Source organism: Manis pentadactyla, chromosome 7, assembly GCF_030020395.1.
Source record: "Manis pentadactyla isolate mManPen7 chromosome 7, mManPen7.hap1, whole genome shotgun sequence".
Taxonomy (NCBI): Eukaryota; Metazoa; Chordata; class Mammalia; order Pholidota; family Manidae; genus Manis; species Manis pentadactyla.
Genome location: NC_080025.1, coordinates 108056322 through 108068393, shown reverse-complemented (window position 1 = coordinate 108068393; position 12072 = coordinate 108056322). Strand labels below are relative to the sequence as shown.

At 38.8% G+C, this 12072-nt stretch overlaps 1 protein-coding gene across 3 annotated transcripts in view; it reads right to left on the bottom strand.

Annotated features, from left to right (window-relative positions):
• Nucleotides 1–10623, bottom strand: part of ANLN (anillin, actin binding protein) — a 72304-nt gene extending 61681 nt beyond the window's left edge. The window contains exons 1-3 of one of the 3 annotated variants that reach the window (XM_057504657.1): nt 10143–10623; nt 3171–3324; nt 1961–2275 (exon numbers count right to left, since the gene is read on the bottom strand). In XM_057504657.1, coding sequence (XP_057360640.1) covers nt 1961–2275; nt 3171–3324; nt 10143–10160 — 487 coding nt within the window. In that variant the 5' untranslated portion in view covers nt 10161–10623. The remainder of the gene's footprint in view (nt 1–1960; nt 2276–3170; nt 3325–10142) is intronic. The other 2 variants (XM_036897464.2, XM_036897465.2) reach the window with 2 other exon arrangements.
• Between the last annotated feature and the right edge of the window lie 1449 nt (nt 10624–12072).

The window sequence follows — 12072 nt, the reverse complement described above, 5'->3', positions numbered from 1 at the left end:
CAGTACACCTTGCAGAACTTGTATTTCCATCTGTGACACCATCCTCTACTAGTTCTGTCTTCATGGCCTCCTTATAACTACCAGCTACCTCCACTAGGCTATCCCACAGGCACCCAAATAACACATCTGCAGTGAAAATTGCCCCAATATGTCTCTCCTCATCATGGCCTCTTCCTCTCTTCTCCCTAATCCTTCACCATCCAGTCATCAAGCCCTACATATTCTTCATCCTAAATCTCTCAGATAAAGCCTCTCCCCTTCACTTCCACAGGCCTTTATCATTATGCACTTGGATTATGCCCATAGATATTTCCTACAAAACAGAAACAAAATTTTTACTGGTTACTATCTCAAGCATTATTAAAGCATGGTTAGCCCCACCCACTACTAAAATAAATAGGTATAATTAACAACATGGAGTATCTGCACCCTGTTACAAACCCAAAAATATTAGGTCACAGCAGGCAAGAATTGATTACTAGGGTCAAACTACTGGGGTCTGAATTTTTGCTGTTGACTGTGGGCAGATTTCTTAGCCTCTCTGAACCCACTTTCCTCTTCTATAGCATAAACGTGCTATGTACGTTGTAAGATGGCTGTGAGAACTACATGCTCTACTATATTGGAAAAAAAATATTTAGACTGTCTAGTACTTTACACAGTAAGTTTGCTCTTAAGATGATCATCACTGCTAGACAGGATAATCTTAAACATTTTCCTAATACTTATCAAAATTTCAGTTGAAAAATTGATGTTTATGGAAGACTGCCTGAAAAATATGTAGTCCATCCATTTCTTCAGATTACTTGGTCTCAGTTCTGACTATGCATCAGAATCACTTCCAGAGCTTTAAAAAAAAAAGGACAAAGCCCACTGCAGGGCTCTACTGCACTCCTGAGATTCCAACCCAATGGGCCAAATGACTCAATACATAGGAGCCAGGCTGAAAATCACAGTTTGAGGAACATTCCCTTGGGTAGGGCCCAGGTGCCACCAAGCTGTCCACCTGTACTGTGCTGCCTCGCGTTAGAACTGCTTCTACTAAGCTTGGAGCCAGTCCATCTGCCTACCTTTAGAAACCGTATACTTTTACTAGATGACTCCCACAAAGTCATCTTTGGGGACCCAAGGAAGAAATTTCTCTCATCTTAGTGCCAACCATGGTTCTGCTTTTATCTTATAAACGTTAAATGTGTAACTGGTAGTGTTTTAGCTCTTTGGCTGCTAGCAAGTTCAGAAACCTCTCCAGCAAGTGAGGAGGACCTTAAGGTCTGTATTTAATAAACTAACTTTACTTTTCATGTCTTTGTTTTTCCTTCTCTTCACTCTGATTTCCTTATTTTTCTTGTTTTGTAATATAGATATTTTTGTAAGTTACTTCAAAGTTTTTTTTGTAACAAGGTAGGCAATACACAAAATTTCTCACAAAAACAAATAACACTGCTGCATGATTACTGATCTGCTCTCAGGCAAAGACTGGTTTCTAGCACAGTAGCATGATATGTATAACAGGTGCTCAATAAATGGTTCTTAAAGTTTTCTCTCACCCCTACTGAACAGCATTGCATACCTTATACCTTAGTCACTGAAGTTTAATTAGTGAATCCATGAAATAGGATTTCTGGAATATAGAGATGAAGGTCAGCAATGCTAATAATACCAAGAGTAGAGTTTGTTCTCTACCATTTTTTATTGCAAATGTACGATAATTCCTCACAAGGCCAGGCTTTTTTGTCAACTAGTCTAAGAAACTCATCATCCTCTACTTCAATAAGAACAACTACTAACTGATAAATATACTATTGGTACACAAATCATTTGCAAGTGACAGATATTCAGGGTGTGGATAAAACAGAAACATTTACCTTTCAGGCATTAACTGGCATGTAAAATTTTCAACATAACGAGTTGAATCTTACTGAAACATATTTAAGGACCCTACCATCCATATAGTTTATACCTGTCATATCATTGTTATCCCAACAGCGCCGCTTCTCTGCTAGTTTTTGCATTCTCGTTTTGACTGAGGAGGCTCCAGTTGCTTCCAGTCTTGAGTTCAGCCCTCTCCTCATGTCCAGCAGTGGTGCCTGGTCAGCCACAGGATCACTGACAGGAGCTGGTGCTTGTGGGTGCACCTGAGGAGTCACAGGACTTGGAGAGCAACGATTTGCAAAACTTGACTCGACTGATTTTTCATTTTCCAAGTTAGAAACTTCTACTTCAGCATTGTCAGAACAGCGTTTTTTTGATGGTGATGGTTTTGTGCAAGGTTTATCTAGATTAAAAAGGAACAAAAATAGTTCAAAATTCTGTAATTCTCACAGCATGAAAAACTTGCAGTACATACTCAACAAATCAATAAAACATCATGCTTCTCTATTCCTTTAAATGATTTTACTTACACCAAGAAATACATAAAATTCTCATTCTGTGGTTAGTTTACAAAATAATTGTGAGCCAGTCTCATGCTCTCATCTCTTCTGTAGTATTGGTACAAAAATTCTGTAGTATTTGTTCTCTGGAACACTCTTTTTCCATATACATTTTAAATTTTACTGTGGAAAATTATCTCCAGACTATTCTACACTCTAGGAAAAGAATAAGGCAGTTAACTGACACAGGCTGGGAATACCAGGATTTAGGAGAGAATAAGACAAGTTTCCAGGTGAGTTTGGGTTTGTTTTTATGTGTATTTGTTTTTGTTTAATTTCATGTTTTGTAAATTAACAATCTATTCTTTGAGCCTAGCCTTAGAGTTGGTTCAGTAGCTAGAGGATGAAAAGTCTCCTTAAATTTCAAGCATTTGCAGCAGGTCTGTCTTTCACTGCCCTTCTCATGCCAGAGACATGTCTGAACTTGATGATGGTTGGCTGTCTTTCCACTGTCGGGGTAAACTCCACACCACTGCCATAGTAGTATTCCCCTGCTTCTTTACTTGTCATCCCTTGAGGGTTTTAAGGATAACTTTGGATTGAAGAAAATAGAGTTCAACAAATTAATTTGAAATATTTATGACAAACTCTGCTCTGGCCTGATAGGCTGAAATAGAATAGAAAGCTTGTCTTCCCCAAGAGGCCATTACATTTGTCTCCCAATATGCACAATAAAATATTTGGGGCTTATCTCCTTTAAAAAATGGGAATTTTATTTTTCCCCACGAAGTCTTTTACCTTCACTACCAGACAGGGGTTGTTGGTTACTTGCTTCTGAAAGTGGCTGCCTGGCTCGCTTAGTGTGAGTCACAGACCTTGCTGCTGCTGCAGGCCTCTCAGCGATTTTTCTCTGAAGATTCTCACGTCTGGCACGGGTTCGTTCAAGCAGTTTCTACATATACAGTATATCAGAACGTTAAAAAACAGGTTTAGTCAAAAGTTCACAAAACGTCAGGTATCTCCTAAAATCACCAATTGCTATGTAAGATAATAAATACATTTCAAAAGTGAATGAATAATTAAGTGGAGACTCACCCCATGAGCACCCCATGTCAAGAGTATTACATATGCATTATGAACATTAAAGGGAAAATAATATGCATAAAGTTATTTGAAGTAAAGTTAGTGTAAAGTATGAGATTTAAAATTGCCATAAAATTTCTCTGCTTTCATCAAAAGGTAGAATTTGCTTCCACACCCGTGATTGGGTTGGTTTTATGATTTACTTTGACTAATAAACTGTGGCAGAAGCAATACTGTGTGAATCCCACTGCCAGGCCTCAGGAGGTCTTTTAACAGTTCCTGTTCTCAATCAACTGGAACACTGCCACCACGTGAAGAAGCCCAGGCTAAGCCTGCTAGAGACACATGGCCCAGCTGACAGCAGCATTAACCACCAGCCATGTGAGTAAGAACATTTTAGACCAGCCACTCCCAAATAATTTGCTAGATCACTGCATATTCCTGCACGACCCCAGGGGACACCAGCAGAAACACAGCCCAGCTGAACCCAACACAAACTGCTGAGCCAATAATCATGAGAAATAATGGGGTTGTTTTAAACACCATGATAGGCAGAATAATGGTCCTCTAAAGATATTAAGATCCTAACCCTTTGAACCCATGAATATGTTACCTTATATACCTTACATGGCAAGAGGGACTTTGCTGATGTGATTAACGTAAGAATCTTGAGATGGAGAGATTATCCTGGCTTATCTAGTTATCAGTGTAATCACATGAGAGAAAAGGGAGGTAGAAAGGTCAGAGAAGACATGACAATGAGAGAATGGAAGCAGAGATCAGGATGACGTAATGGTGGCTCTGATGATGGAAGAAGCCAAAAAATACAGGTGGCTTCTAGAAGCTGGAAAAGGCAAGTAACCAGATTCTCCCCTAGAGCACCCAGATGGAACACAATCCTACCAACACTACACACCTTGATCTCAACCCAGAAAAATCCATCAGAATTTGACCTACAGAATCTCATACGTATGTGTGATTTTAAGCCACTAAATTTGTGGTAATTTGTTACAGCAGTAAAACTAATACAACTACTAAAATTTGGTGTAATGGTAAATATCAAGAGATAACTGATGTATTAGTCCTACAATCTTATGTTTTATTTAATTAAATATCAATATATAATACAATGGTTTTAAGTTGATATCTTAGCCATTCCATAAAATTAAGACCATTCTTTTCTTACCCAAATCATTGGATGCTCCTTTTTAAACCAGTGTAATAAAGCACATAAAACACCCTGTAAAACAATTCTTTCTCTTTCATATAGACACAAGAAGGCACACAGATTATTGGCTGGAGTTTATAACCTGCTCTGCAAACACAGATATAAAGAATTAAACAGACTAATGAATCAAGCAGCTCAAGGAATTTAACTCCATTTGACCTTTTTATTTTCTTAATTAAAGTAAATAACAATATTAAAAAATTCCTCAACCAGCCATGTGAGTAATAACAAGGTAGCGATTCAAACCTAGGTTTCAGAATCTGGGCTCTTACCTGCTTTGACATAAACGTCTCTTTTACTAAATTCAATTGCTCTTTTTAAGAACTTATTTCAGTGGAAGTAACAAGAAGCAGAAGTAGCCTGAACTAAATTTGGAAGTAGACACAGCTCTACTTTTTTTAGGAATGATTTCCCACTGAAAGAAGTTACAGTAGATCTAAATGCTGTGTCACTGAGTAATTTATGAACCAAATGCTTTCCAAAACATAAGACCTTTACCCTGTAAATAAAAGTCTTCAACATACTCAAAAGTGAAATTGTTACACAAATTCATACATATCTGATAATCTCTTCCATGACAAAATATATCACTTCCCAGATACAAAACTAGCCTAACTATATTCACTCATAGGCATGCCCACATTCCATTCTGGTCAGTTGGAATACTTGTGACTCAGTGTATCTTAAGTTACTATGAGCAACAGGTCACAAAAGAATGTGGTTTTGCCAAATATATACAAGTATTCTATTGTCTACATTAGATTCAAAAATTTGAAGATTAAAAAAATTAAATAAGCAAAAAAAAGTTTCCTGATCTGTGAAATAAAACTAATAAGCACCAAAAACTATTAATTAAAAGAAATGATACAGCTAAAGAACATAAACTCAGCAGATGAATAAATATCACTCTTTCTTATAATAGTGTATCAGTAATTGAAGGTTCTTTGATTTATAAGGTACATTCCTTCAAATATCATACCTCCTTCTTTAAATAAGAGGCATTAACAACAACAAAAAAAAACCACTGTAATAACATAATCAGGAAGTAAGATATTCCAGATGAATCTAAGATAGTCAAAGCTTATATTCTTTTAGCAATTTCTGCCACACATACCTTGTATCATTTCTGACAGAAATTTTCCAAGGAGTTATTCCTTGCCTTCTTAAACAGAGTAAACATGAGATAAATTAGCTATTTCAATATGCTTTAACAGCATTCTATCCAGATACAGAGATTCTCATTTAATTCTGGAAAGTAAGAGAAATCCCTTTCAAAATAGTAACAGCATTTTCTTTATATCACAAGAAAAGATGCTTCAAAAAACTATAGCTTTTTTTCTTTTAAGGTTCTTACTAAAAAGTTCCATTGGCACACCTAGCTCTGGGTTTCTCTATGCTAGCCTTGGACTGGGATGACCATCATCCATAGCAGATCTTTTAAAGGCTAATGCCCATGGTATGAATATTAAGTTTATGGTTTTAAATTCACCTAACAAGTGCAACCACCACCAATGTTTTGGTAGGATTAATATATGAAGTACATCCAATGTCTGCACACACTAACTCATTTCATTCTCAAATTCTTATTTGGCAGATTCTGTTTCTACCACTATTTTACAGATGTAGTAACTCAGCACAGGTTAAATAGCAGGCCACAGGTAACATAGCTAAGAAGTGGCAAGGCAGGGATTCAAACCTAGGTTCCAGAATCTGGGCTCTTACCTGCTTTGACATAAACGTCTCTTTTACTAAATCCAATTGCTCTTTTTAAGAACTTATTATCAGTGGGAGTAACTTCCTATCATCAACCTAACTTTTTTAATGCTATCAGCTGATCATAATAATACACATCTGCTTGTTCAGCCATCAATCAAGATGGCTTCTTTACTTCTGGTTCATCCATAAAGAACATTAGCAAGACATTGCCCGGTGGACCCTGTCTAGATTCTGATTCAACAAACTCTAAAAACACAAGACACTTAGAGAAATCTGAACATCAACAGATTATTTGATATTAAGGAATTATTTATTAATTTTTAATGACACTAGGATTTTAAAAATAAAGTCCTTAGTTTTCAGTGAGAAATACTGAGGTGTTTATGTATAAAATTATATGATCTCTAGAATTTGCTCCCAAATAATTCCATGGGAGGGATGAGAGGGGGATACTGTGAAACAATATGGCCCTGTGTTATTGTGTGCTGGACACATGTGGAGTCTTTATGTAAAGTTTGGTATTTTCTGCAATAAAGAAAACAACATTGCTAAAATGTTCTAATAGTTACTGTTGCATTTTAATTATTTGTTGTAAAATAATTTGCACTAAATGGCTCTCTTCTGTATTAATTCAGCAGAATATTATTAGATGTGCTTGATGTAAGGGAAACATTTCTCTGAATAAGAAAGAACAGTCAGACCTTCATGAAGTTCACATTCTGGCAGGAAATATGTTCAACAGGTAACTGCAAGTGAGATGAGCAATGTGAAAGGCTATCTCCCCCTCTGAAGAAGGGAAGTCAAACTGTGAGTTGTCCGGCAGAAGAGTCCGCGAAAGAGAGTGTGGGACAGCACCACCGACAGCAGGGAGAATTAACGCAAGGCAGCCTTGTTGGACAAGAGAATTGAGAATGGTGGTAGCCTTTTTCAACCAGTTACCAAGAGAATTAGCCCTAATACCCCAATATTAATGTAATGAATTAACAACTCTTCAATGCGTGTAGGATGACATGGTTATGAAGTACCTTTGGGAGATATGAGAAAGTAGTTTATCAAATAATTTTCTGTGTTGTATAGTTGTGATAAGGAACTTTGGTTGAGAAAGTCATTTATCCAACTTTCAGTCCTTTTCAAAGCAGAAATTGTATCAGTTCATTTCACTGTGCAAAAAATGTTATGAATGCTGTAATTATGCACCTAGTCCTTGGAAACAATTCAAATAGTTCACTCTGACCAATTAAGGAAAAGATGTCAAAGTAGTTTATTCCAACTGCAACTGATCTAACTTTTTATAATATAAACCATACATATATCTGAGCACACTCCAAAATGACAGATTTCTTTCAAATAAAAGTTTCCACTAAGATTTGTATTAGCTTCAGAATGACATTTTTAATTAAAATGAAGTACAATTTTCAGCCAACTTTCAGAATGCTTTGTTCCTGTCAGTTACTTAGACTAAAAATATTATTCAGAACATATAGGGCTAATGTTTTAATGAATCCTATTCTAAGTCAGTAAAATAACATATCCTTTTTAACTTCAACATAACTGAAATATATATGGTACAGTGAACAGCCCTACTTTTTTAAAAATGTTTTATTAAGATATGATTGATATACACTCTTATGAAGGTTTCACATGAAAAAACAATGTGGTTACTACATTTACCCATATTATCAGGTCCCCCCATATCCCAATGCAGTCACTGTCCGTTAGTGCAGCAAGATACAGCCCTACTCTTTAAAACTAATACAAAAATGTGTTCTGGATTTTTTTGTTAGTATCTTTAAGATTAACACACTGATGTGTTTTCCCCAAGATGATTAAGAATTTGGAACAAAAATAAATACTGTAGTGTTTGAATACAAGTAAACTCTAATTGTTCATACTTTTATTATCTTAGACTTAATGGAATTGTAATTACATCTTCAAAAATTAAAGTATTACAATAGAAATACCATTTGATCCAGGAATTCCACTCCTAGGAATTTACCCGAAGAAAACAAGATCACAGATTCAAAATGACATATGCACCCTTATGTTTATTGCAGCACTATTTACAATAACCAAGAAATGGAAGCAATCTAAGTGTCCATCAAGAGATGAATGGATAAAGATGTGGTTCATATACACAATGGAATATTACTCAGCCATAAGAAGAAAACCAATCCTACCATTTGCAACAACATGGATGGAGCTAGAGGGTACTATGCTCAGTGAAATACACCAGCCAGAGAATGACAAATACCAAATGATTTCACTCATTTGTGGAGTATAAAAACAAAGCAAAACTGAAGGAACAAAACAGCAGCAGACTCACAGACTCCAAGAAGGGACTAGCAGTTACCAAAGCGAAAGGGGGTGGGAAGGGATGGTAGGGAGGGAGGGAGAAGAGGATTAAGGAGTATTATGATCAGCACACATAATGTAGGGGGAGTAGGGGAAGCAGGGGAAGGCAGTATAGCACAGACAAGTAGAGACTCTATAATATCTTACTATGCTAATGGACAGTGACTGCAATGGGGTGAGGGAGGACTTGATAATATGGGTGAATGTAGTAACCACAATATTGTTCATGTGAAACCTTCATAAGATTGTTTATCAAGGATATTTTAATAAAAAAATTAAAATATTGCTACTCTCCATAGCACTTAAATTTTCGAATCTAGTGTAGACACATTTTTGGCCCACTTTGCAACAACTCAAAAAGTTAACAGTTTGAAACTTGCACAACAACCTAAAGAAAGAGGAACTGTCCTGGAAGAAAAGCCAGTTGGCAACACAAAATTCCTAAGTATGTCAATGTACATTCTCAAACAGAAACCAAAGCTAGAGAAATAATTGACACAATAATGACATAATTAATCCACTGTCACTTTCCAAATATCAAAAGATTAAGTATTACTTGCTGTAATGTTTTGCTCCATAAACACTGTCCAAAAAAAGTTATTTTCTCCGGTTTTTTAAAATAGTGAGCTATTAATTTTGATTTGTACATTCGGCGAGCATTGTTTCATTTCAGTTCAAGTGTCAGTCCCGGGTATGAAACTTGTTCGCTAGTTGGCTGAGCAATGGAATCTGAAGGAACTATTGACCATTTGGGAACAGATGCAGTGGTATCAGGCCCCGGTTTATTTTCACATTTTGCTGTCATTTCGTTAAAAGCGTTGTCAAATGCATAGCTTCTCTGCGCGCCTCACGAACCCCGCAAATCACATTCCATTCCATTTCAGGCGGTGGCTACGCAAGCTGCACTGAGTCACTCCGGCACCCGACTCCACCCTACAAGTTACAACCGCTTTACTTCAGCAGGACCTGTTCTGTCAGGCCCAACCTCACCCTCCGAACGGACACGGCTCCACGCCACAGGGACATTATAATAACCGGGCTGACAGGAGGTTTTTCACTATCGACTTTTAGGACAGTCTCAAAGTTTTCCTCCCAGAGCTTCATCGGCAGGACGAGCATAGGAGAACCGGACGAAGAGCAACCGCAGCGCAGGAGGAACCCATAGCCCCTCCCCGGCTTCCCCGGCTTCCCCGGCTTCCCCGGCTCCCCCGGCTCCCCCGGCTCCCCCGGCTTCCCCCGTCCGACCCCCGCGTCCCCGGCCCGGCCCCGCACGCACTCTGCGCAAGCGCGCACACGCGTCGGCTGTCGGGTGGGCCCGAGGCCGACTGAAGGTGGGAAGTCTGGCTGGGGGCCGGGGCATCATGTCTGGCTGCGCCCGCAAGCTTCCTCACCTCAGTAAACGGGTCCATAGTTCCGGGCTTCGCGTGTCGATTGCGAGACGACGGAAACGGCGGTTCAAATTCAAGAAAAGAAAAGTGAGTCCCGGCTCACTGTGTTGCTTGAAGAAACGAGAAGCCCGGGGCGGGGGAATCCTCCCAACCTTCGGTCCGCTTCTTCCCTTCAGCCTGCAGTGTCAAAGTCGGCCTCCGGCGGTCGTTCAAATTTGAATTTCAGCGCCGCAGGCGCACGCATGCGCGCGGGGCGGAGCAGGACACGCCCCTCTCCTCTCCGGATTTCGGTCACGTGGCCTCGCCAAGACCAGAAGGTGTCCAAAGGTGGCCTTCCCTTTCTTAATCACAGCCTAACTCAGGCGGTCGGGACGCGGCGGGAAGGGCCGCGCTCCCTGCCCTTCAACCGTCTCGGGGCCCGAAGCCCCACCCCCAACGCTGGCACAACCCACCGTGATTAAGCCGATCCTTTCGCACCCGCTGTGACCGGGCATTCCCGCCTTCCTTCATTCCTTGATGTAGGATAAGAGCCCTTGTATTTGAAGTCCCACCAGCCCTTTGGCAATCCGTAACATTCTCAACCCCCGCCCCTACTTCACCCTAAGGTGGTCTGCAGACCTGGCCTTCAAAAGGGGCAGGTCTAGTAGGTCCCAGGCCCTTGACGCTATCGACCAATGACCCACCTTGGGTGCTGGACGCCTTTCTCATGGGGAACATTAACACTGTGTATAAAGAGCTTATACGCAAAACAACTGTCTGCCTGCCTTTTTAAAATCCCATTTATTGTTAGAGCTGGAAGGACCCTTGAGAGCCATCCACTTTAAGCCTCCCTTTTATAACTTGGAGAAGAGAGACCCTGACACACAAAGTAACAGGTCCAGGAAAAATGAAAATACCATTCTCAGCTCATGGTCCACATCCCACAACTACATCAAGCTGGGTCTCGTGATTATTTTTTATAGATTACTCAGAATTGTAAAATATGTTACACAGTTGTATCAGATTCATTTCTTATTTAGCAAGTCTGTGCTAGGGCTTGTAAAGCCAACAGTTCCTGACATGTTCATCTGGAAAGCAACACTGTGCAGGTTGCAGAGTGACTACCGAATGGCCGAACAAACCAAATCTATTGCTCCCAAGTGAGATGTTTTGGTGTATTTAATAACGTTTCCTTCTTAGCAGTCAGTAAACATTACAAAAAGTATTTTACTAATAATATCTCAATTTGAATGTTGATGCTATAGATTGTAATGAAAAGAATTTTGAGTGTGGGTAGGAAGAAATTGCCTGGGGTCTTGGCTCCACTAAGGCTGGATCTTAGGTTGACCCTTGAACAATACAGGTTTGAACGGTGTAGGATTTTTTTTTTCAATAAATATATTGGAAAATTTTTTGGAGATTTGTGACAATTTGAAAAGCACTTCCTTTTTTTCTCTAGCTTACTTTATTGTAAGAGAATACAGTATATTAACACATATAACATACAAAAATATGTGTTAATAGGCTCTTTATGTTATTGGTACAACTTCTGGTCAACAGTAAGCTGTTAACTTTTTGTAAAGTCAAAAGTTACATGGGAAGAGGGGATGGGTAGGCAGTCTCTAAACACTGCATTGTCACCTGGACAATATTCAATATCCAATATTCAAATTGAATATTATTGCTAAACATTTAAATTGCTCTTCAAAATGATTGTAACAATTTATACTACAAACAGCAGTTTATGAACATGCCTGCTACTCCACTGTCTCCTAACACTTGGATACTTTTTAGATTTGCCTTTCTTGTGTGTGTGCATTTCTCCTATTACTAGTGAAAGTGAACATTATTTCTTGTGTTTATTGACCTTTAGTTTTCTTTTTCTGTGAATTTCAACTCTATTTATCTTTTGCTTTTTTTTCCATGTGGTTATCTTTTTCTTATTGATTCATAA